General features: G+C 32.6%; 1 protein-coding gene and 1 long non-coding RNA gene across 5 annotated transcripts in view; one reads left to right on the plus strand and one right to left on the minus strand.

Annotated features, from left to right (window-relative positions):
- The window catches only part of PCDH17 (protocadherin 17), a 101,095-nt gene that overhangs the window by 58,325 nt on the left and 15,182 nt on the right, over positions 1–27,588 (minus strand). For all 4 annotated transcript variants that reach the window (XM_084768231.1, XM_084768230.1, XM_084768233.1 and 1 more), the window contains 2 exons: positions 3,457–3,515; positions 3,151–3,323 (listed from right to left, as the gene is read on the minus strand). In XM_084768231.1, the coding sequence (XP_084624357.1) occupies positions 3,151–3,323; positions 3,457–3,515 (232 nt within the window). The remainder of the gene's footprint in view (positions 1–3,150; positions 3,324–3,456; positions 3,516–27,588) is intronic.
- Positions 4,169–27,390, plus strand: LOC311589677. The gene is made up of 3 exons (XR_014776615.1): positions 4,169–4,500; positions 8,426–8,931; positions 21,205–27,390. It is a non-coding gene; the product is annotated as an uncharacterized lncRNA (long non-coding RNA).

Consider the following 27,588-nt stretch of genomic DNA (forward strand, 5'->3'; position numbering starts at 1 on the left):
CTATTCATTTATGGATTTTAAATAATATAATTGAGGAAGAAAACATGACCTTTGTAGAGAGACGTCACTTAAGCAGAAAAACAATACAAAAGAAATGACATAAAGATACAAAATACAATATGGTGTTGATTTTCAACTAAAATTGCATATTGTCATACATTTTGTTAGGCAAATAAGATCTTTTTATTTGCTATTTACTCTTGCTTTCTCTAGAAAGTTTTGAGTGTATTGAAAGTTAGAATGCAAGATTTGAACTAGACATGAGATCATTATTTGGACAGGGCTGTCACCATCAGTAAAGAATGTGTCCTCTACACATGCTCACTCAAGTACGTGTGGCACCGCCTGTCAATGCTTTCTCTAACAAATTAGCAGCATATATTGACCAAGAAAATAGCTACATACTTTTCCAATTTCTTCTGAGTAAACTGTTTATCATGCAACTTGTATAACACACTGATTAGAAGACAGGCTCTGAAAGCACATTTTTGTTGTCACATAGTTGTATGCTGTTTTATTTCCAGTACTGCTTTCATTGCTTATGACTGGCATGCATTACAAGTACATAGATCTATTAAATGTGAGAGTGATGACACTTATTTGTAAATGCTAAATAATTAAATGGAAATAATTAAATGGTTAACACTGACCTAAGTAAAATGAGTAGTTAATACTAAATTGATGCGGTCCCGGAACTTTGATTTCCTTTCTTAGCATGAACGATATCAACTCAGATATAACTTATTTATTAATGGTGTCTTGATATTTCACCACGGCAATCAACACAAATCCAAAAGACCACAGAAACAAATCCTCCCATGTGGAGACAAAGTTTTTTGAAAATTCATGCTTTGCTCATATATATTTTTACTATTAAACAAATTAATAAATTTGAGTACCTTTTCTTTCTCCTGTCAAATAAACAAAAATTTTAACTATTTAAGGTGAAACTGGCTAATGTTGTAATAATGTTTCACTGTTCTGCTTAGACATAAGAACCTAGTAAATTCTAACTTTGTTCTATGAATTTAGATAGCCAGAAAAAAACCAGACATACATATACAAAAGAAAGACAGAGAGACAGATAGGGTAGAGATGAAAGACATGAGAAAAAGAGAGAGATCTCAACTATGCTAACTACATATGCTTATTTGAAGAGAGCATTTAGGTGTAGTTTATTTTAATGTTTGCAAACATCATTCACTACATATTAGAACAGATATTTACTAAAGTAGAATGTAAAAGAAATGAATGGATCCACAAGTAAATAAAGTATTATAGCTAAACTTATTTTTTTTAATGGAAGCCAGTGTTCTTTCTTGCATTAACAAAAGATCCCCTCAGTCTGCCTTTCGGCTTCATAAGAGCCTTCTAGTATATTTCACAGGAATATGTACAAATACTTTACATGACAAGAGACATTTATGTTGGGAACTTCACCCTTATAAAGGCAATTATAAGTAATGTTAATTGAAATAACCAATGACTTTGACTTTCTTTATGAATAATAGCAACATTACCTTTTGATATTGAAATTGAGGACATAGTATTATTCTATTCTATAATTTATATTTTCAGGCATAATTAGTTAGCCATTCCTTTTTTTACAGGAGAAAATACACCAAATACATTACTGCTATAGGTAAATAGATAGGAAGGAATTATTGTTTAGAAAGGGGTTTTGCTCTGATTTATTATTTTTAAAATGCCTTTTAAAGATTTCACAACATATGCAAAGTTCATTTACTGTATATAGCTTTATAAACTATTTTCAATGTGTTTCTCTTGGTCTCCTTATTAATCACACACATAAAAGGGCAAGTTTCGAGGTCTGCATTCATATAACGAAATCAGTAATATAATGTGCCTAGAGGTTTCCATAAGTTATAGAGTATACTAGATATAGATTATATTTGCTTCTGTTCAGAATACAGTTTAAAACAGAGTTCAGTTATCTCATAACCCATGATGCTGTTATGGTAAAATATAGGGAAAAATGTATGTCTCATCCTTAATATCTAAACTAGCATTTATGTGAGGCCATCCTTAAATACAATAATTTTTTTCAATGTGAAAATACAGTTGTTGTTCTGTGATGACTATATTTTCCTTTTGATTTGAATAAATCTAAAAATGTAGGCACAGACATTTGACATCAGGTGGATACATGTTTATAATAGAATTTCAGTATAATTTGAAAATTCCCTAAGGTTATATACTGCAACACAGACAAAAATGTATTTTTGAAGAACCATCACAAACTACCCAAGAAGGCGCATGTCCTTAGTTTAAATGCAGTCTCTCATTGGAAGGAATCTACAATAGTTTATCTTAAACATACATAAATTCTAGTAGTATCCTACTATTTAGGTAATCTGATTAGTATATGTTTATTTATAAAATTTGATCTATGTGAACATTCTTTTCATTTATTTAAAACACCATTAAAATCATTAAATTCTCTTCAATGATTTCACTGAAGAAATCGTTAGCAAATATCTCCTAGTGACTGAAATAACTAAGACATCAAAATTAATATGAAGTTATACCAAATGTATTGAAGACAAGCCTTCAGAAGGGTAATCCATACCAGTACCTTGTATATCTGTCTCATCTATAGCAGTGTAAGCAACTTGAGGCTTATTTGGTACCTATGAGGACATACAGACGTAAATCCAGAAGAGCTGAATCTGGCTTAGCTCTTACTGCGTACTTAAAAACGTATTATGAAACAATCGAAGCTAAAGATAAACAAACATGGATAAGAAATATCAAATCTGTATCAATGTTTTCATCTAAAACTGTTTTCCAAATTTATAATATAAATGATGGCATAATGCTTTTAAGTATCAAGCTGGTGCCTGCCAAATTATCTTTTATTAATGAAACCCAAACCAGGCAGTGTTAGAAAGTGTCCATCAAGTCAGAATCTAGTGAGTAGAATCAAGTTCCCATTTTAAGACGATTCAAGGCCACTACCTATTAAGACTGTGCTAAGGAAAACTTTTGTTGTCAAGGATCACTGTGGGCTTTGCAGTTTCTCTGATATATTATCAATATTCTAGACCCATGTGACAAACAGCACTGGTAGTTGTGACAGGCTTATACATACGACTTTACACTTGGTATGCACTGGAGGGCGTCACTCACCTTGTTCAAGTGGTTGACTTTTAGTTGAAGTCGTTTTCATCTTGAGTGCCTCCCTAACAGACATGTCACAGCAGGAGCCTTTGTTAGTGTCTTGGTCACTGTCAGCCTGATCACTGTCTCCGTGCCCACTGTCTCTCAGGCTTGCTCTCTCTGGGTCCTTAAACGTCGAGCTACTGAAATAGATATAAAGAAAAAGAGGAGAAAGTGTTGTCTCTGCCAGTTTAAACCTGGAGAACAGTCTCTTGCAAAGCAATTTTGACACGAATGCAAATGGGGAAGCCGAGAAAGTTATTTAATAGGCCTTACCTTTGAACAAACTGCTGCCTGCTGCCCATGTAATTGGGCTCTGCGGGAAAATTGTCTGTCTGCGAAAGAGAAGGAAAAAAAAATACGTATAGTTGTACACTGGACAAATCCCCTGCAGAGCAACAAGATTTCCTAGTGGAAAAATGATTAATAATTCAAAAATTCTCTTAATCTTGAGATTTGTACATTTTAATTAAATTGGAAATTCCTGACATGTAATTATGTAGTCAGAACAATTAAATGATTCTGGTCCACAAATTACCTGTTAAAGTAAACAATGAACCTGTCAAAACTGGCATTATCCATTAGTACCAGGACAGATAATGCTATCTATGTTGTTTCATTACACAGATATTAAGATTGAATATTTGTGGGAGGAGTGGGAAAATGGCCTAATTTCTTCATATTAAAATGTGCATTATTTAATAACACTCATTTTTATACATAACTGCATCATCTGCTGGGATTCTATGCCTTTCCTGATGTAATATCATGTAAAATCATCTACTCCACTAAAAGATAGATGGGCTTTCCTCATAATTTTACTAGGAACAGATACGAGCCCATCACGAATGGTTGAGTTCATTTTTAATTCATTCCCAAATACATCCCAACTACAGAAACTATATTCAAATGATCCATTGGAAATGAGTATCACTTTCTGAGTCTTTCAAATAGAGTGCAATAAAATTTTTAAAAGTTACTTAAAGTATTAAGAGTAACGACATTGAAAAGGCAGTCTTGTTTTTACTGCTTCCAAACTGACGTGGAGTTCTGCCAACAAGAACTGAATTCTCCTTGTATCATGGAACAGAGTCTTTTGGGAGAAATAGACTGGATCTTTCATAGAACCTCCCTATACTGTACATTCACACACGTTACTTCTTCGTGCAGCTGACTCGGTAACAATGCTTCTCCTGTGTTCTGCATTCCTTCATATCACGCTATTATGCTCTGGAGCAGCAATGGGTTAGTACACAACCATCCAGCGTACAAGGATCAGACACGCGGAACATGCAACCCATGAAACAAGAGGGCCAAACGGTAAGGTTTAGTGTATTGAAATATGTTCTTTTTTTAAAATACATAATAGTAATTTAAAACAGTAGGATTGCTTTTGCTTTTTGCATAAAAATTAAATTTATTTCACTGTGTAAAATGCTACAGGAAGAATAAAGATGGGTTGAGGAAGATTGGTGAAAATATTACACAAATTTCCTAGCCTTCTAGAAGTTTGAGATGTTAAAAAACACAAATTTTTAATCAGTAATCTTTTTTTATGGAACACAGTGACCTTTGTCATGGCCCAGGCAAGATTGTGTGAACAGTGTAGATTCAAATTTTCCTTTACCCATACTTAAGGAATAGTTGGTAGTCTAGTTTTCATCATCATGTATGTGAACCTGGATTCAGTGAAGAATCTTTTTTTTTTTAATTCCCATAACTACAAAGTAACAACCTCAAGGAAAGCTGACTTGGAGTAAAATAAATGTATCTAAACTAAATAGATAGCACAATGTTTACAAAAATATGGGCTAATTTTGAAAATATCTACAAACTTTGGAATATTACAAACGTGATAAAATATAATTTGTTATTTCAGATGGTGAAAAATCTGTATTCAGTTCATTATTACTGTCAGGAAAAAGCCAAATATAAATATTTTATAAGACTTCCATAAAACAGATTATGGTATGTTAACAACAAAGAAAAAGTAAAGTGAAATTGGAAGTTAGTTGGAAAATATTGGTGTCACTATAAATAGAATTATGACCCCAATTGTTTTAATTAGGTGAAGCTTCTTAAGTGTTGATTCCTGGTTAGTGAGACCTACAAGAAAGATTGAGAAAATTTTTCTCTTCTCACCTAAGGACAGGTTCTAAAAATTCATGAATATTAGTAAAGTATATTCTTCCTTTGAATAAAGGCCTATGAAAGATAAAAGATTGTGTTCATAAAATGTATGCAATAATAATTGTGAACACAGCACATAAGTACTGCCACCCACAACTGTTTAAATGAAGGTAGAGAAATAAAAAGAAAGTAGAGAAAAAGTAATCTGGAAAGAAGAAGAATAAAGATAAAAAGCAGAAGGAAGAAGCTAGAGAAAAATACAAAGAAAAGAAAAATAGATATGTGTGAAGGTGAAGCATAAAAGGGGTGGGGGAAAACACAAGACAAAGAACACATGTCTTATGATACTAGAGCTATAAAAGTATCAAATACACAAGCTTACTATTTTATTAGGTACTCAGTGTCAAAAGTTTAGGAATAATGTCTGTATGTAGTCATTAAAGTAGCTTCGAAAGCCAGAGACTGTGTTTGTCTCTGTGTAATTAACACAGAGTAGCCAGTTGGCTTTTTGCAAATATATAACTAATTCACTCTGAAAAGCATACAGGTTTAATATGGACAGAAAATTTCTCATTATCTGTGCTCAAGGGTGTCTGAAATTCATTTAACATTATCTGAATATAAAATAGCAATGATTTCTTAGAAAAGAAAAAAATATAAAAGGAATTCAGTATTATCAACATTATTTATTAGAGTAGAAATAGAATGGCGCCCAGATAATTTACAGAGCTGGACATTATGAAAATAAGCTCTGGGTGGTGCAGGGAAGATGCTTAAGTTTTAAATCTTGGAAGAGATTTAAAAAGTGAGTTCAAACATTTGCGACTCTTTAGCTTTCTGTAGAATAAGCATTGTCTCATAATAGAACAGAGCTGAACTAACACAGAACAGAACGTGATTGGCTTGTTTTGTTTTGCTTTGGTTATTTTATTTGTTGGAAACAATAAACATTTTGAAATTCTTTCTTTTTTTGCACAAAAGAAGAGACCAATAAACCAAAGCAAGCATCTTTTAAATTGATTAAATTTTGCAGAATTTTCTTCCTTGATGAGTTATCTTTATTTCTCCACCAATACTCACCAACGTACATCGCATTAGCAAATCATGTTTACCTAAGTATTGATATCATCAACAATAAATAATAAGCTATTTCCAGGATATACTACCTCTTAGACATACATATCGTAGTAGAATTATGAAGCACAAATCATAAACAAAACAAGTAATGGAGAAAAGTAAAAAATTTACACAGTAAGACTAAATCATTTGGCTGAAATAACTATTTATGAAAGAAAATATGTATGCCATTTACATGCACCTTAGATGTGAACATAAGGTAAGTCATAAAAGCAGGGAGAAAATATTTTACACTATTAAAATAGAATAAATGAAAATCCAGAGATCATAGCAATACCAAATCTAAAATTTCTCAGTAAATGTGTAATACATTCCTCAATTGCATTAATTGAGAAATTATAAAAACCTAATATATTAGCAAATAAAATAATTATATAGTTATTAATTAATAAATATATAAGTATATCATAATATAAACTTATAAAATTATCAATTTTTGAAATAAAATAATTAAATAACAAATATACTCTGTTGTACTCCTAATGTGGATATAATATATGAATATAAAATATATTATATATATGTACATGCATATATTAAAAAGTAAATAAGATCTTGTAAACTTTTCTTCCATGTAAGGAGATCCAACCTCACATCTCCTGTACATCACTGGACTGGAGGGCCTACCAAGTTCAGTAAAGCACATGAAATGAATAAATGACATACAAATTGGAAATGGTTAAAATGTTTTAGGACAATAGCTTAATATTTACATAATATATTTGTGTTTAGATTTTAAAATTAAGGCATCAAACAAACTAAACTCCCTAAAATTAATAAATGATTTATGCCAGTGACTTCATTAAACAACATCACAAAAGCCAATCATATTTCTTGATCCCAGAAAGGAACCAAATTTTTAAATAATATACATGTTGCTTCCTAAGATAATTAATAAAGAAATAAATACTGAAAGCTCTTGTTTAACACCTAAGCTATATTTGGAGCATTAAAAAGTAATGATACACAATCAACATTTACAGGGGCAGATAATCATTCATCTGTAATAGACACCCTCATTTGTTTACTTTATTTTATGTATATGAGTGTTTTGTCAGCATGTATGTATGTTCACATGTACATATCTGTTGCCTGTACAAGTCAGAAGAGAGCATTGGATTTCCTGACATAGGAGTTACAGATAAGCCATAATGTAGGTGCTGCGAACCAAACCAACAGACTCTGAAATAGCCACAAGCTTACTTAGTTACTGAAACAATTCTCCATATCCTAGCTAGTGTAAGTTCTTAATTTAAAAACTGTTTTATAATTTCCCATTTACTTCTTTTTATATCTCTTTTATTCTTTCAGGGTTGACAATAAGGTGAGGCATGGGTGATAGCGTCCAAAATTTAAGTAGGGATTCCATTTCATTATGCTTTTGCAATCTTTCTGTAATTTTTATATGTGCATGAGGTCCATATTAAATCGCACAAATTCTGTCACCTCTAGCACTGTTTTTTTATTTAATTTCTATGCACATTATAACCATGAAATTCTTGATCCAACTTTAGATATTGTTATTTATAGGTTGTTGAAGTCTAGGATTTTTTTTCCACATCTTATGATCTGAGCTAAATATGTACTAGTGAATCTGAGAGATGGACTTAGGTTCACAGGCCTTCCATCTGGTTAAAAAAAAAAAGTGAATATCAGGTCATTAATAAATACCAGTACTTTCTAATCCATGGGAACCATGTCCCCTCAAAAGGTCTTTGGACATGATTGAGCTGCCTGGGCTGTCAACACCTTCCCTTTATATAAAAAAGGCTGATTCAAAGTGGGTGATGTAAGATTTTTCTGTATAATGAAGTATGGGGAAAAATACTGTTTTATATTTAATCGCCCAGAATGTGATTACAATAATCACAGATTTCATCCAGCAACATTTACTTTAATGGTGTGCGTCACTGTGAAAACCTTCTTAAACAATTCAGCTTCCCAAATCTCACATGATCCTTCTCTCTCTCTTTTTCAGGGGAAAGCCTGAAGACTAGTATTCTGACATTTTTTAAACACTGATTAGAAGTGACAGTCAAATGACGGGGTCCTAATTTCTTTCATCCTATACGTATTTTATTGAATACAAGAATAGGTTCAAAATTCATCAAATTATTATTATTATTATTATTATTATTATTATTATTATCATCTATGATTGCCATGCTGTAAATGAGTTAATAAAGCAACATTAATTTTTTAGTAATGCATTCTAGACCATGTTAACTTGATTCCACTGTCAAAGCTGCAAAAATAATTTTGACAATATTCTGCATGTACAAAATACCTCAGATGATAGTCATTTACATATAAATATCTTTTAAAGTTTTACATACACATGTTATCAAATTATTTCCAAAAATAGAGACAACTTTACATGGCACTTTAAATGGCATCTTTCACCTGGAAAAATGCACTCATTCCTGAGATGGCTCGCACATTGCCCACATTAAGATAGGTGCTGCGCATTTCCTGGGACCTGAGGTGAGTATATTAGAGCTGATGTTGTTATATCAATATTTAAGCCTCACACTTGTCTCATATACAAATGAATATGATCTTTTTGTCATATATCCTTTTGTCACAGTATTTGACTCGGTCTCTTTTTAAAAGACAGAAGCAGAAATACTCTGCACTGAGAATATTTACTCAAATAATGTGCAATTGTATAATCGAAAGATTATACATAGAGATAGAGATAGAAATGACTTCAGCAGAAAATATACCCAGATGATCATGCTAGATGTGTGTCAGCTATCATCACTTACTTTTTCCTTAGTATACTGTAACATGAATAATTGAAAGAGCATATAATTCTATGAATTCTTTAGCATCTGTAGTTCAGTGCAATCAGAATTATTGTAAACAAGCTGTGCATCAGCCTAGCTTTCCTATGTTCTCTCTGGCCACTAATACTCACATTTAACACAGAAAAATGACTGATTTAGTCTCCATTATAATTATATACTATATATAATTGATAAATCTAACAAATCAACTTAATTATTAATGTACTAATGACTAAATTGAACTTAAACAGAGTCCCTTATAGCTAATTATAATGTGAAACTTTTCATGTGCATATAGGTAATAATACAATATGATGAATATATTATTCAAATCTTCTTGTTATCTGTTATTCAATTTTAAGAGTTCATTGTAATATAAAGTATTCCTCAAAGGAGTGGTCTGTCTTTAAATCTTGTCAACTGTTATTATCAAAACTAACAATTATAATTTAACAAAGTTCCTTTATTCTCTGGATCTTGCTTTGTGGGTGTATCTGAAAGCTCTGCTTAGTAATGATGACAAAGGTTTCCTGCTGGTTTTTCCCCCTGAATTTTCTACAGCTTAGTGCTTTGAATTTAGATCTGTGAAACAAACTCTCTCTCTGTCTCCTCTCTTCTCTCTCTCTCTCTCTCTCTCTCTCTCTCTCTCTCTCTCTCTCTCTCTCATGTGTGTGCATGTGTGTGCATTTATGTGTCTGTGAGCATGTGTAAGCTGTGAAGTGTTAGTCACGGTTCATTTTTATTGATTTACTATTGAATTGACTTTACATATTTTCTTAAAAATAAGTTTTCCATATCTGTGCAGGCCAACTTCTGAGCAATCTCTTTTTAATCATTGATCTTTATTTCTATTCTATTCCTAGTATAATGCGGCCAAATTCTGACTAGTATAGCTTCTTCCTAATAGTGTGACTTGATGTTAAATCATCTTTTTTCAAGTTATTTTAGCTGATCTAATTTAAGTGTGTTCCTGTATAAATTTAAGAATGATCATGTTTGTATGTACAGGAATTCCTTCCACAAATTGAATAGAATTAGGTTTTATTTATTGATTACTGGAAAAGACTGAAAGCTCTATTGTCTTCTGTGTTCTGATCCATACACATAAGATGACTGCCATTTAGATCTCTGGATAAAGAAAATGAAATATTGAGTGAAAAGAAAAGTCTTTATGTTGTAAACATGATAAAGAAATCAACTTATTTCACAAACTAATTGTAGGTTGAGGAAACACACACAAACTTTTGTCTAAAAGTCATAGGCTTTCACACACTGTGAAATCCTGCTACTGGTACAATAAACTTAGATGTTCGGGATTCAGACAGAAGGAAGAAGAAAAATTCCTTTAAATTGGGGACACAAGGTTGATTATACCCATTGATGCCAGAGGTTTGAAAACAAAACAAGTTGAATGCTTCCTTTAATTCAAAGGCATTGCTTACCACATTGCTAACAAGCATTCTTTTTGTGGCAGACTAAACACCAGGGAGTTTTAAGAGCGAAATAATTCATTTTAAGCCTTTTCATACAGACTTTCCTTCTGATAGCTTTGCCTTCAACAGAATATATAGTTTGGTTCTTTCTACATTGCTGAAGTAGGAAATGGCATTTTAAGCCACTACTTATAAAGTTATCTGACAGCACCTATGGCTTTGGAGTTTCTAAAGTGCATGAAGGATGGCAATAACTACATTTATCGCTGGTTTTCAGAATAATACATTTTATACAAGTATGGTGTAGTAGACATTTGTGTTTTCTTCCTAAAGGAATAATAGAACATTGGATAGTCTTACTATGTTGAGGAAAAGCCTGTGTTCCTTTAGGTTAAAGTAAGAAAACAGGAAGAGCTATACCCTGTAAATAAAAACATTTGAATCCTATGCTCAATGGGCATGACTTAGACTACTTTAAGGTAATTTGCTCCTACGTCAAAATACTTTACAAATGTTACCTGTTCTATAAATGATGCTGATAATTTTAATAACTTAGGTACCACGATTTAATTATGCAATTTATAAATCTTCAAGGAAATCATCTTTGACCAGAGGAAATTGAGATTATCAGAAGCTAAGATGAGTGCTATTTTGGTATATAAAGACAGATACAATGTAGAGAGTGCAACTCATTCCCTGTATGTGTTTGCTGAGTTGAATTGTGAAACCCCGGGGCACTGATGTGCCACTAAATGCCAGATGTGCTTCCTCCTTGGCAGTGGTGTAGCATTTGCCATTATTGCATGTCTTCTGATAGGAATAAAATGATATTTAATGGTTGCTCTTCTAACAGCCTCCCTCCTCCATCCAATATACTCAGCCTCTAACACCAATCTTCTTCCTTTGTTGTTGCTGCACAGGTGGCATCTGGAGCTCAGAGTTCTTTCTTTTCTGCCTTTTGTTATCTCTCAGGCAGACTTTCTGTCTCTAGAGACTGGTTTCCTTCCTGCCTGCTTTCTTTCCATCTCTATAAAGAATTCTGAAGGATGGTTTCCTCAGGAAGTGATACCTAAACTGGGTTCTTTACAATTGAGCTTTCAGGACTAAGAACTCAAACATTACATACTTGCACACATATGTGTACATATACATACATACATACATACATACATACATACATACATGTGTGTGTCAGTGCGCGCACGTGTGTGTGTGTGTGTGTGTGTGTGTGTGTGTGTGTGTGTGTGTGTGTGTTTATAGAAATTCATTTTAATTCTGGAAAGGATTCTTTCCAGTGACATCAATATGTGTAGAAAAAGAAAGAGAAAAGTGAGGAAGGGGGGTAAATCAATAATATTTTTTACTTAGCACCATGCTGAATATTGAATCTTCTGATAGATGGATTCCCTTATAATCAGAATTTATTAAGGAATTTGGAAGAAACACATATTATAAGTTAATTATAGAATCAAACCAGTTTTTAGTAGTCTAATTCACTTAGGAATTGTGGGGATGCTTTGGAACCCTGTGGCACTGAATTTGAATGTGTTTCTAGAGTATTTTTGTACATTTGGCAGTGGTGGATTAGGAGTGCTCTGTCTTATGTTAGGATCTATGAAACAGTATTATTCGGTGTTTATTATTCATTCATCTCGATTGCCAGAGTAGACACACTGGAGTTATTGTCCACATTCATTTTAAACAGAGAAACTGCTGCTAAGGGACTGCCACAGAGTTGCCTGTCATCTACCCAATTCATTTCCAAGCAGTGACACTTGGCAGAGACTTTCCATGACTCCCCTGCTCTGTGCTGTTTCTTTCAGATAAGGTTGAAAAATAATGAGCCATCTCAATATTTTTAGAAATAAGTTAATGAGAAATTAGTGTAACTTGCTCTTAAGGGCTTTTTAAAATTACTATTATATACTAAGCAAAATAATACTGTTATCATCCCTGACCATTTTCAGAGTGCCTGTGCTTCTATCGTTCTACACTTTCATGTTAAATTATTTTAATAATACTGAATATATATACACACATATAAAATTCTGATAAGTAGTTCTCCCTCACTACTACCATAAAAGAATTATAAGGGCCATTTATTACCAAATACACAAATGCATGCATTAAGCTTAAGCACATGATTACTTGTCAGCATTGATACTGAAATAAATTGTCAAACAGGCACGTCCAAGCACTTATATTATAGAGTCAAAAGAAGTTTAAGATATAATTATATTTAACAAATCATTCTATAAAATTCCCAAGCAAAAATAAAATTTATAAGGGGAGCCATGCATGTAGTAAACCTAGGACCCATGTTCAGATACAGCAAATGGACAGCTCATTCTCCATGGTTGTGGGGAGAACTGGGACAGCCCCTGACATGAACTCTGCTGCCCCCAGTTTGTCCACTTCCCCTTGGTGGGAAAGTCTGATGGCAGTCAGAGGAAGGGGAAGCAGGCTATCCGGATGAGACCTGATAGGCTGTGGACATATGGTGTGGGAGCAGGTTCCCTTTTGTCAGAGGTCTAGGGAAGGGGAATAGGGCAGAAGAGGGAGGGAAGGTGAAAACTGAAAAATACAAGGAAGGGAATAACAATTGAGATGTAATCTGAATAAATTATAATAAACTAAAATAAGGAAATAAAATAAATACAAAGGAAGCCAATTTCATCAGCTCACTTTGCCACCATACTGAAGTTAAAAGTGTTAAAAATACAATGAATTTCTATTAAATGTGGTTCTGAAGTCTTACAACTCATAATGTTAAATCATTAGTCAAAAGATAATGTCAATTATTGCTTTGATGCAGGTGCATTTTGTAAACAAGAAGAAAAAGTAAAAGAAATAATTCTATTTTCTTTGTGATTTTGAGTGATTAATTCATGTTATCACATTACAGGCAAATTCTAGTTCTTAATTTAATAAAAAAAGAAAAGAAAGTTAAGGAATTCAATGTGAAATTTGTACATGGATTTCCATTTACAGTCTTTCTTCTAACTCTCTGTAGGTATAGAGAATTAATTTTAATAAATATTAACAAGTTAACCAAACCTTAACTGGTCAATGCATTTTATCACTTATAATAAATACTTAGGAGTAGTCTAAAGTCCTCAACATTTCTTATGAGCTTCAAAGGTAGTTTTTCTTTTAAGCAAACACAAAGCGCCACATATAATGCAGGATTTTGAATCTCCAAAAAGTGAATCCATTAAATTAGGTTTCTGCTTCAAAACAAAAGAGTAATTTACGCAACTGTGAAAACTGAGGATAAAATACATACAAGTAATGCTGGACTTTTGTTCAAAAAGTATGAAAAGCAAGGAATATTTCCAGATTTGGACACACTGTTAAATATTCACTGAAAGGTATTAGATATCCAGGATATTATTTTATGAAGTATAAGAGTAAGTATAAAATTCAATATGTATACTCAAAACAAATAATCTCCTTTAGTAAGGTAGCCATATACGAAATAAAAATCAGACAAAGGTCATTACTGTTGTTGGTACTGTAAACTAAGGAACAAGAAGTGATTTTTATATCTCTAATTCTTATCATATGGTCACTTAAATATCCAGCCCTGAGAGTTTGAGGTCTTACTTCACTCAGTTATTTTAATTCTAAGAAATTTCTTTCTCTAGGGTAAGAACTGTCCTGTTGGAGCTTGGCCTGATGTGTTTTTATCCTAATCACTGCTTGCTGTCTTTGTGCCCCAAGTATTGTTATGTAACCTTGCCTAAATTCTTATTCCTACATGACCAATAAAAAGTCTCCACACCTAGGCAGGAAAATGGGATAAGCATGACTGAGGTTCCGGGCCTTTGGCAGAGAGACAGAATCTTGGGAGGGAAGAAAGACCACATGGAGGAAGGAAGAGGAGGAGGAGAATCACCATGGGATGGGAGTAGAGCCACGTGGTTGTGGGACTCTGAAGTTCCACATGGAAAGAAATGCAGAACAATAGCAGAATTTATTAGAAGCAGAAGGAATAGAATAGAAACTGGGAGTTATGGGAGGATAGGTTCAGAGGAACTATCTGCCTTGTCCCAGGCAAAGGCTCATTTTAAAATAGAGCAAGCGTCTCTATTCCCGTTGGTTGCTAGGGGGTTAGAAAATATTGCAGTAATAATTAGCTGAAAATAAACATCATTAGGACATACTTATAAATTAACCACAACAGTTTTCTGATATGACGACAGTCACTTAGTGAAACAGTAGCTCAGGTCATTCTAACTCTAGTCTGGAATTGTAAGCATCTGTTTTTTTGGGCTGTTGGAAACTGTTTAGAATTCATGTGGCAGAACTTATTTACACCCATAGCTAAAAATGAAGGGAGAAAAACCTCAACGTTGCTAAGCTGTTTCTCCTCACCCGGGTCTTTGACCCACGGTTCTTCCCCCATTTTTTAAAAGGCAAAATTCCATTTGAGTCCTGCTATGTCCATGAATTCTCACGCTACTCATGCCCATGTTTCTGCTTCAACAACAGAACAGAGAATTATTTCAGAGCACCTGAATTAGTCACACATTCTAAAGTGTTAATCGTCTACTCTTTAGGAAAAAAAAAGTCTTAGACATATCTCAATTCTTAATGGCATTATTAAAACATTTACCATTCCTTTCTGTAGTTACAATTGATATATACTTATACTTGCACTGTCTTTAATTGGGCTATAACCTAGAAAGACAAAAGTGAGTCTCTTTTTTCCTCTCTGTAACACATAGACATTGCTCATAGTGTGTACATTTGAAAAGGAACTGACTGGGGGGGGAAAAGCTGCTCATATTTTTAGAGTGGAGCCCACTGCTAGGTGATTTGTAGCATGTTTATGTTCTATTCCAAAGTTCTTGAAACTGCACAAACAGTACCATCATGGGAATACCTGAAAATGAAATGCACTTAGACACATAGGCTTCCTGAGGTATATTACAAATTCCTCTAGAGAACTGTAATGATAAGAGTAAGTAACCGGGTTTTCATAATTTTTTCCCCTGGTGACGCTCCTCTCAGCTTCTGTTACTTCAAAGAACTCACTGTCTCACGGCCATGGTGTGTTCTTTTGATGGTGTTTTTCCTTTCCCAGTTGACAAAGTAATCATACATATATGGCAACCCCTCTGAGTCTAATATATCCCACCAACCTCACATAGAAGGCCAATAGAGACATAATCATTATTTTGGGGAAGGGGAAATAGTATCTGTGAACTACAAAGCCACAGTAAGAAATGTGAGTTAAGTTTATTTTGAGTCTAAATTGCTACTCATGACCTACCTGGCTCATCTGATTTTTATGTGTGTTACACTTACCATTATATTCCATTCTTTTATATTTATTTTATATGATATATATATTATTTTTATATATTTTGTATTTATATTAGGTACTTATGATTCTTATCCAAATAATAGCTGTTAAGCATGTATCCCTTCCTTTCCAATGCCAGGCTACACAATATCAAATGGTGTTGATCCTATAATGGTTATGATTTGAAAAAGCACAAGGAAAAACTTCGAAATCTATGGGACAATTTTGATAAGAATAAAAGAGTAATAATCAGTCCTGTGATTAAATACGAGAAGCACAGACTGCTTATGCAGTCTCTAAATTTGGAAATAGTTCTACTATAGAAGGCCAGGCTAGAGGAAGAAACATTCTACACAGGTTCTGGCAAGTGCTCGAAGTGCAGTATATATATGATGTAAAGAATTTTCCTCTAAATTGATCTGAGGCTCAGTAACTAATAAGTCTTGCTTCATAGCACCATTACCCACTCTGTATGGCTTTCTGATCAAATATGCTCTTCAACGTAGTACAGCAAGTAGCATAATAACTCTGAATCTTACTTACATCAGATAAATGTAGGTAAAACCTTCAGATTTCAATTTGTAAGTAAGAAAAGGAGTATGAGTGACTACAATTGCAACCATATGTACTGATACTTATTCTTAAATTTGATTTTTGAGGGGATGTATATACACGTGTTTGTCAAAGTGTATAAATGCTTGTGTGTTGAAGCCAGAGTATTAGCTTGAGTGTCTTCCTCAGTTAACGCTTCACTTTATATTACCAGACAAGTTCACTCACTGAACGTAGATCTCCCTTGTTCAGCTAGGTTTAACTGGTGAGCAGTAGCTATCAGTTGTCCCGTGTCTATCTAAACATCAGTGGGATTACAGGCATGCAATGTCACAACTGGCATTCTATCTGGGTATTGGGGACCTGAACTCTGGCCTACATGTGCCTGTACAGCAAGCATTTTACTGATTGAGCAATTTTCTAACCCCTGTACAGATATGTCTAATTGTAATTGTTATATAATTATTTTACAGAAATAGCTATTTTGACATGTTATGAGCCCTCTCTTCCCTCAAGTACTCCCTGTGGTTAAAAAAAAAGTATAAAAGCAACTTAGATCCTTTCACTTCAAATTTTAATTTGTTAGTTTAAGAAAATTAAAATACCTACAGTCTAAATTTCATAATAGATTCTTTTAAAAAAGCTACTTTCCTAAAATTCTTATTTTAAAAATGGGCAACAAAACATAACTTAGAGAATGTAAAATAAAAATATACAACACAATAAATTATTTCAGTAAAATTAATTCAAGAGTCATAAATGTTCTGAAATAAAATTCTTACATGGTATACATTACTGATTATATGTATGTATATTATATATATATATATATATATATATATATATATCCTTCTAGTACCTAGTTAATACTGAATATGTGTTTTACAATATAAATTATCATATTTAATTTTAATTATTATATCCACCATAACAATATTTCTATTATAGAGTATTTCTATTGTAGAGTATAATGTTATACACGACAAGAAAACAGAAAGCTAAATGAAAAACAAGGAAGCACCTATACATGGACTGGGGAGGTGTGTGTGTGTGTGTGTGTGTGTGTGTGTGTGTGTGTGTGTTAAGCAGGAATCATGGGAATAGAGCTTCATTGTAAACAATCTGTCTATGGAGAGTATCTGCTGAAATAAATCATAACCACTGTTTGACCCAGAATTCTCCCATTTAGAGACAAGATTAAACTGCATTATCAACACAGAAAGATGTCTGTGCTATATTCAAATAATTGTAAGAGAAACACAGTTTAATGTAATATGTTCAGAACATAGAGTAAAAAAAAAAAAAGTTGCACGCACACATGTTCCAAGTAGAGATTAATACCTTCTTTAGATCCTTGCATCAGGCCATAAGTAAGCCCTAATCCTCTTTCACATTTTACATATCTAGAGGTTTTGTTATGTAGTTTTTCATTCCAGCAAGGCAAGGACTGTTACAAAATCTCAAGAGTGAACATTTTCATCTCTCAGCAGGGAAGATACCAATTCACAATAAGTAGAATCAATAAAGAAATATAAATAATCATTGTCTGTTTAGACTTAAATCCTTTGGATGTTTTGTAACTGGAAATATTGTTAAGTTCATGCAATGAAGGGTTAGCAAAGGCCATGTATGATTAGTAAATTACAGGAAAAATATAAATTAATCTTGATCTTTTTTCAGTCTACAACTATGGAATGAGCCCTCATTATACCTCAGATACAGTTTTGGTAAGGTGTTTTAAGTAGAATTTTTAAAGTAAGATTTTCTCATGAAATTGGGAAAGGGTGTAGTTAATTTTTGTTTTTAAAGAAAAAAATGTGGAGACACTGAAAACTACCAACAATGAAAAATTATTTCATGGTGTTTACACACCAGGGCTTTATAATAAGTGAATTTTTGTTCCCTAAAGAAAGTTTCTTTGCACTCAGGTTAGCATAAGCAGGTAGATCTCTGTGAATTCGAGCCCAGCCTGGTCTACAGAGCAAGTCCAGGACAACCATGACTACACAGAGAAACTTTGTATCGAAAAAACAAAACAAAACAAAAAACAATGACAAAACAAAAACAAAAAAAACCCAAAGAAATAAAAAAGAAAGTTTCTTTGGATAGACAAATTTTAAAATAACTCAGTCAAAGCGAAAGCAGAAACGAAGACCCAGTACTGAAATCACATGTAAGAATTCCATCCCTGGAAGGTGACTACAGTCCCCAGTTCAAGGGCAAAAGTAGCTGAAATCTAGGCACGCAAGACTGCTAGTAACTGAGTTTGAACTGTGCAGGTCTGGAGGCAAAAATTCTCAGTGGAGACCATGTATCATCCTACAAAAAGCTGGAGCCTGAAATCTCATGAATGTATGTCTCATCCCCACTTCTGGACAATTCTCTGTGGATTAAAAACCAAAAAACAAAACCCATAGTATTTCATATTTTAGTTTGTTAGTTTTTTAGTGGTATATTAGAGACCTTTTGGGGGAAGTACACAACATGATTTACATAATTTTTCCTAAAAAAATAAATAAATAAAGATAGGACATCAGGAATTACTTTCTTGATAGTCTCCTTTCTCCTTACTTTTCTTCAAATAAGGAAATTGGAATTGCCATACACAGGTTGAAAAATAAGGTTTTCTTCTCCCTGAAAGTGCATGTGTTGATTCAAGTGCAATCAGTTTATAAATGCTGTAAGTTTAACATAGAAAATCCAAAAAGAATGAAGCCTATTTTGTAATCTAATTAAGTTTAAGAATCTTGATACACATTTTCTTGAGGGGACAGAATAGCACAAATACAAAATGGAGCATGAGTACCATAGTGCATAATAGCTCAAGCTAAAAGCATAACAATAAGCTTGTTTCCCATTATTGCAGAACCAATAAATAAGCATAATGAAAATCATGACACATTATTACATTACTCTGCATTCCCTCTATTCATCTAAAAAACCCAGATGAGTGCATTTAAAATACTTCCACATGTCAAATGACAGTATGCTTTGCAATTGAGAGTACGCTGAAAGGAATATTTTAAAGAGCAGATGCCTGGTCTTATGTGGCTTATATAAAGATTATGATAGGAGTACAAGATATCTGAGCAATAACTACTTCAAACTAAAATGGTAATGGCATGGCATCCAAAACATTTATATCTTTTATTTGCACTATGTGTTTTCTTGATATTATGCAGTCAATAAAAACAAAATTAAAAAGCTTTAGAAAAAGCTTCCATGTCAATTAGCCCTTGGATAGGATCTCCTGTTTCACTTTCTCTGTGATTTAATATATTGGATTATATTAACAGCACAGGCTTGTAAATAAGGAATATCTGAATCCTATTAATGGGAATAGGCTGCCAAAACAATCAGCCTCTAACTTAACAAGTTTCTAAGTATTTAGAAAAGCTGTGAAATGGGATTACAAGGTTAAATTGTGTACATCTGGCTTGCCACTATATAAATATTTCAGAAATTTGATCTCATGGGCAGAAGAAACACCTGTCTAATCATGAGTCTTTTCCAAGCTACATGAACTTCACTGTGCAGAGCAGTACATGAATGTTGACAAGAAATCTTCATCAATTTGCATAATTTACTTCTTATGCTCAGCACATAATTTTATCTTGTTTCTCTCTTCTGAGTGAACACACAAAAGTATTCTCGAAAGTTTCTGTTCTATCATGCTTATGTTGACAAAAAATGCCAAGGGCATGTAAAATTAAAAAGTCATGACAATTACCTTAAATACTAAATAGGCACACGGATTTTTCCCCCATAGGCTTTAGCATGCAGTTTTAGTGTACTTAGATGTTGTAAGCATAAATTTAGGATGTGGTGGAGCCAGAGAATAATTAATGAGAAGCAGAGGCCTGTCATCAAGTGGCAGTCTCAACTTGGGCAGTCTCCTTAGCTTATAGAGATCATAACGATGTGGAAAATCAGCTGCTTTTAACTAGACTCAAGACTGAAAAACTGTGTTGACTCTTTGTCAACTACACATCAGCCCATTAAGCTTGATTTTAGTTTAGCAATTTTTAAAAAAGATGTAATTAGGTTAGAAATGTGCAGAGTAGAGCACTCACCAAAATTATGTTAACATGTTCAATGGGAAAACAACAGTTTTGACTGTGTAGTCAAAAATGGAAGCTAAAGGTCATGGGCTCAAATTCCTAATGACATTTCCCGGGAGCAGATGGGTGCAATGAAAGCTTAAGATTGGATTTTTTAATGCTTTCATGTACCATGTTGACTGTACATTAATGTCCTAACAAGTTGATGGGTTACTGCAATTAAACAAGTGAAATGATACTCCACTTCCCAAATCAGCATATTTCCAGGGGACATTGAACCAGTGTTTCTCTCCTTCTCTAACACTTTCAGCATGTCATTATCTACCCTGAAATTCTAAACCCAGACATTAATATTTCTAAATAACTGATATTTCATTGAAAATTTTATTTATCCAGTAGCATCATGAATATTTAACATAAACACCAAATTTATGCATACTAATACTCAATGAGAAATTTCAAGTGAAAATGTAGGGAATGTTTGATTAAGTTTAAATTGAAGTTCCATCTGTTATGTGATGAATTAATCTTCTGCTGTGGTAGAGACGCATAGCTGTAACCAGAAAGGTTTACTATAAACAAAGATTGAATGTAACTTTTTAATTTTTCAGATGTGGCCGGTGGCACAGGCATCTTCCCTGTATCTCTTAGTGCACGTTACTGCCTGAAGGATAAAACGAAGGACTCATGTTGTAAAGTTGTAAAAGTATTGTGCTATCAGCTCATTGGATTAATGACTATGAATCAAATAACTGTAGGTTGTGACTATAAGTTCAATAACAATATAAAAATAGGGAGCATCATAATCCTATAAATGCTTTTTTTGCATAGGTATATAAATTGCTTTAGCACCTATTTAGTCAAAGAGTTTCTGAATATTGTGAACATTTTTGTGAGTTTATTTTATATATATTTGATGATGTCAATGTATTGTTCTGTTGATGTTATCAAATGACAGACAGCATTTAAAAAAATAAACCATAAAATTATATCTCAACAAATATAGAATTTGTGGTTTAACCATTACTTTATCTTATAAAAATTGCTTTGGAAGGTATTTGTGTGTAAGCACCTCAAAATATAAACAAAGTGATTATTTCACATTATTAATTTATTAGACGTTGATGAGGCAGATTTAGAAAATTCATGTAACACCTGAATAACCTAATTGTAATGCTGTGTAAACCATTGCAAAGAATAAGAAATATTTAAATAAGCCACAATCAACACTATTGTCTCTTTGAATGCCATATACATATGCATGTGCATATATGTAAACTATATATATATATAGTATGAAGAAATACTGAGAAAACTTGATGCTAGTAAGAACTAAAAACCTTGAACAGCTATTTTTCTCTATGAACTTGCACCATATCAGCATAATATCTTATTTCTCTTATTTAAAAGGCACCACTTATAAATGCAAATTTGTCAAAAATATATTGCCCTCAAATTATTTACCAGTAGGACATTATTTTCATATCTACCCATATATACAGTTTATGTTCATATGTATATTATTATACATATGTATTTTAGACTGACAATTGTTCAAGCTATAGCATATAAGTGATGGTTCGTAATAAAAACTTCTTAAGTACAAATGTTCTTATTTCATTACACAGAATGTATATGTATTTGTGTATATAATATAACACACACTGCATTGGGCTTTCTCAAATACAGTAATAAAAAATAAAATGTGGTACCTAACTTCAAGTATTCTTCTACTTAGATAAGAAAAATTTATTGAATATTAATATTATAGAGTTGAAAAACTGGTCCTTGCGTTTAACACCATTGACATTGGAAAGAATTCACTAGCTGTGTGTACATCAATTAGTTGATCATCAAGAGCAGCTTTTACATGGCACTACTACGACCACAGAAAAGGGATGGATGGAAAAGAAGGATTTGTTAATTCTCGAGTTCTAATATCTTTTACATTCTCAGGCTTCAGGTAGCTTTGGAACCAAACATGGAATTACTTCCACAGATTCTAGTCACTTAGATACACTGTCATCCTGTTTCTCAGGACAGATGAATATTCTTACTGTTTTACTTCAAACTTAACTCAGGCCAAGGAGGACAGTAATGGAAAATATTATCCACTCCTTTGGTGAGTTGTTACATGTCAGCTTTTTGCCTAGGGCAAAATTTTAATGGCTGATTTGTGAATCTTTATTTCTGGAGATTTACTACAGAAACACTGGCATAGCCTTTACCTAGAGCAAACACCCATTCTAATAAGAAGGAGACACCAAACCTAAAAATGCAAAAGGAAGAGAAAAATCCTGGTAGGAATTAATCTACGATTTTCACACATCTGCCCAAGGGAGGTATTGTAATTGCAAAAATTTACTCTAAGACTGCTGAGACTCATAGTAATTATGTTTCTCTCTCTCTCTCTCTCTTTTTAATAGAAATAGCCACAGGTGGTAACAAATTGGGTTTTAAGATGGGGAACTGGGCATGTATTTTAACCCAAATTACTGTGTAATTGTCTTGATTATTTAAAAAATATGGAAAGTCTATTGCTAAAAATCAGAAGAAAAAATATTAAATGTATTCCTCACCTTTTCTTTGTTTTGACTAGTCAGATATTTGTTATGAGGCACATCTTATATCAGGAGGACATCTCAGAACAGGCCTCTGGTAATAACTACAAAATTGCACTGATAGTTCGTTTAAAAGGATCATGGTCTTCTTTCCAAATTTATTATCATCTAAGGATAAATAGCAGTTTTCTTCCGAAGGTCAGGACCTAAGCACAGCTAATAATTACTGACTATGATGTGCCATTATTAAAAGTGCAAGGTTAGAGAGAATTACATCAGTCTATGAATTGATATTGAACTGTTTGCCATTTTCATGTACATCTGCCCTCAACAATCTTACATATTACTCTAAAAATAACTTAATTCCATAGGATAGTTTAACTGTTTTCTGCTATTACAGAGGAATATCACACTTTGTCATGTTCTATGCCTACTAAAAGTCATATATATTTATATGATATCATGTGTATATATGAATATTATATTTGAACTTGAGTTATAAATCACAGATTTTTGAAGTAGTAAGGACAGATTAATATATGAGACAATAGATTTGACTGTTTCTACAACTTAAGGCCATGTAAAGACTCGAATAATAATAATAAAATAAAGCAAACTGCCAAATATTTTGCTTGGAAGTATGTGGACATGATTTTCTATGTAATTCAGGGTGACTTATGATTCCTCTTATGTTTGTTCTTGGTGCAATGAGTTTATCTTGGACAAACTTTCCTAAGTACATAAAAAAAAAAAAACGTCAAACTAGGCTAGAACCCAAGGCCAATGTGTCTGAAGAAAGATGAGTAGTACCATTTAGATAACATCTTATTCTGCTTGTAACAATCTAACTATAGAAATCAAACAAACCCACTTTAAAAATTGCCAGAAGATTTGTGTGATTAATAGCTAGGAAATATGTATCATAAAGGAATGTTGGCATGAGCTAGAAAATAACTCTATTTTTTAATAAAAAGCCAATTATATTCACTTCCAAAACAGGAAAGTGAAAATATTTTTCTTGTTAAGTTGTTGGTAATCTTATAGGAAACAGCTTTTCAAAACTTCTAATTTCTTATTTTTATGTTGTGTCACCTACTGAAATAAAAGCACAGGTAAGAAGCCCGTAGTACCAACTTGTACACGTGGTTAAATTATTTATTTTCTGTATTAAAAGCAGCTCAATTCTATATTCTCTTTTTCTACTGCTGGAAAAAAAATAAAATGGCATAAAATATTCAGTCATATAATAATCTTAGTGCAGTGTAAAAGAATAAGCTGATTGAAAAGTAAAGAGCTCTAGCAAAGGTATTTTATATTGAAGACTATGATTTGAAATACAAATTATATCATAGGTGTGAAAAACCTATAGTGTCAAAATCTAAAAATGGTTGAAGAATTAACAATGGAAAAGTAATTTAACGAATTTCCTAAGACCTTGTCTAGATTTGGATTATAAGTGTAAGAAAGCTTTATGATGCCTGGCTCCTTCTAAACAGTAAATAGCTTTACGTTTCCATTTTGTACAAGTATACGAAAATCAAAATTTAGGATAAAATCAAACTTTAACTTTGGGATGATTTTCACTGGAGGATATTAAAATTGTATGCCTTCATAGGATTATTAGTAGCTTAGTAAAAATATATAAGTACATATCTTATAACATATATGAACAATGTTTCCAACTTTTACATGAATATAAAGATGAAAGATGTATAAAGCATCACATTTATGTAGAGGATGTGAGTTACTCAAGTTCAGTGGCCTTAAAGTATGAGTGCTACTGAAATAGCACTGGGACATTTCAGAATGTAAAGATAACGTCTACATATGAATTCACATGATTTATAAGCATAAAACTAATGTTCGCAAACATCAGTAAATTTCTACCTAACAATTGTCATTGTATCCTTCTGAATCTTGAAATTCATTTTAAAAGCTTTGACTTTTACACCCAACAAAGACTGCTTTTAGCTGATAAAGGAAGTAAACAAGAAATTGTCACTTAAATTGTACCTTTAATGTGTTCCAGTAATTAAAAATCAATAAAGACATTGCTTGTTTAAAAAGTATTAAATGCTGTTTAGGCAGAGTATTTTTTAGAACCAAGTAGTATCTTTAAAATGATGTTATCTTTACCATACCAATTTTATATAACAGTAATATGGTTGAAGAGACTACTTCATGTAATTTAAATATGAAGAAAATAAGATAGCATGGATTTCAAATATTTTTAAATGCCTGAGTAAAATGCATTTCTAAAATTATTTAAGTATTTTAATATATTCCATTCCTCTAATCAAACCAAAGTATATTTATGTAGATTAGTTACATATAAAGTTTTATTTTCTCCAACCTGTATTTATTCTTTGATCACAAAGCTTGTAAACTTAAATAGTCTTTTATTGTCATGATTCATTTTCTCATAATTACGCTGTTTAACTGCCTTATTTTTAAATAAATATATGCAAACGTGCCAATCATATTCAGCATAGTTATGCTAGATGCTCACTGAACCATAAGAACCATTTCACTACAATAAAACTGCCTGGAATAGATCCAGAGCAAGGCAGACAAACCCCAGTAATCAGAATGTCACTATGACCAGAACAGACAAACAATACTGTGTCACATGTATATCAACAGATTCTCTCAAACGCTGCCTGAAAACCAATTTCATAGTCTATCACAGAATACAGTGCATGTAAGTGGAACGTGCCTCCCATAAAAACCGCAACTTGCATTTATATCTTGCTGCGAGTTGTTCTTTTATGCTACACCTTAAAAATGCTGAGCTGATTCCTCTGCAGTAGCAGCGAAGCAGGAGCATATTTCTGCTTAGTCACAGCAAGAATGTTGATGCCATTAAGGACTTCTTTATTATAGATGATTTATTTCTAGAGACCAAAGGATAGCAATACATCACTGTCAAAGCTAGCGGTGAAAGCTATGACTTGCTGTAAAATACTGTATGCTGCCATTGAGGGGAATTCATGTCAAAGTCTCCTTTACTAAAGTAGGTTGACAATAGATTAGTGTAGGTCTGATGAACTTCGAAAATGTCTTGTAAGTGGGTGGCAGAAGTCACGCTATCTTCAAGATGATAAGTAAAAAATGAACAGTATGCTACTCACTAACAATTATACATCATTGGTTGAAGGAATTTAATCCAAAGAAATCACTTCACTAGTGCCTTACTAAAATATGACTTTAAGGTAATGCCCTGCGGGATTTATTAAACAGACGTATTACCTAGGGGAATACATTCTAGAACAATGACTAATGTCGTAATTAGTGGGTGCATTTGTAAGAATGTACCCACTATTGAGTGTATTGCAAAACTTCTCTGCATCAGGGAGTTAAGTTTCATTTCCTCACTGGCCCGAGCCCAGCTGTAGGGACTTCTTCCTCTTGGTCTTTCATCATCAACCTTACACCATATGTTGTTAATGTTTCGAGCCATCCCACCAGTCCCCAAAGTATCAGACATTTGCCTGACATTTGTTTTTACATTTTTAATATCCATATGAGCTCCAAATTATCATGTTTAACATATTTAAAAGGAAAACATAAGTATGGGTTGTTATCTAAAAAGTGAATTGCTTTGAATTAAAATTTCTAAAAGGATGTATTTGTGCTTGTGTATTTACATACATATTTGGTACTGAATTTATTCATATGCATAGCTAAATGTAAACATATGTATATACACAAATACTATTCACAAAAAGTTTATTTCTTTATATTTTAATAAACATAGACAGGGATAACCTTACTAAAAACAAGTAAAGTATTAGTTTTAATAAATCTTCAGATATTTTTAAGCTTCTAACCTTTATGTTCCCATATGCATTTCTGTTGCACTATATTACATAAGCAGCACTAACGATGAGAAATTTCAGATCTCATGCATGACAATGGTGCTGTTTCATGATACAGTAAAAATACTGCAGTTAAAAACAGCACTAAATGTCACCCCAAATTTCAAATGTTTTCTCCATTAAAATATGTATATTCCATAATTCTTTACCTGAGATGATTGCTGGGTGTTACTTTAGGAGCAACTATTTTAAACTTACATATAAAATCATTTCTAGGCACTGTAAAGATGCGAATATGATATACATCATTTATTGTAACACTAATTCTATAGACAGAACTTTCTGTGAGTAAACAATATTATTAAGTTATTTTCTGTTTTAAAGAATATGAACTATCTTATAACTAAATTTTAAAAGTAGAAATAAGAATTTTAGGGTATATTTTCTCTGATAACATAGATTTTTTTCATAGGAAAAGATTCTGAGAATATAATTTCAAAATCCTTGATATAAGTGTATATGTACTACAATATACTGAAATTATGCATCCACATAAGTGAAATAAAAAAAAACATTGTATTACTTCTACAATTTTAAAAACCCTAAAAAGTTTTCA

The sequence above is a fragment of the Acomys minous genome (genome assembly GCF_964271855.1).
Source record: "Acomys minous genome assembly, chromosome: 18".
Classification (NCBI taxonomy): Eukaryota; Metazoa; Chordata; class Mammalia; order Rodentia; family Muridae; genus Acomys; species Acomys minous.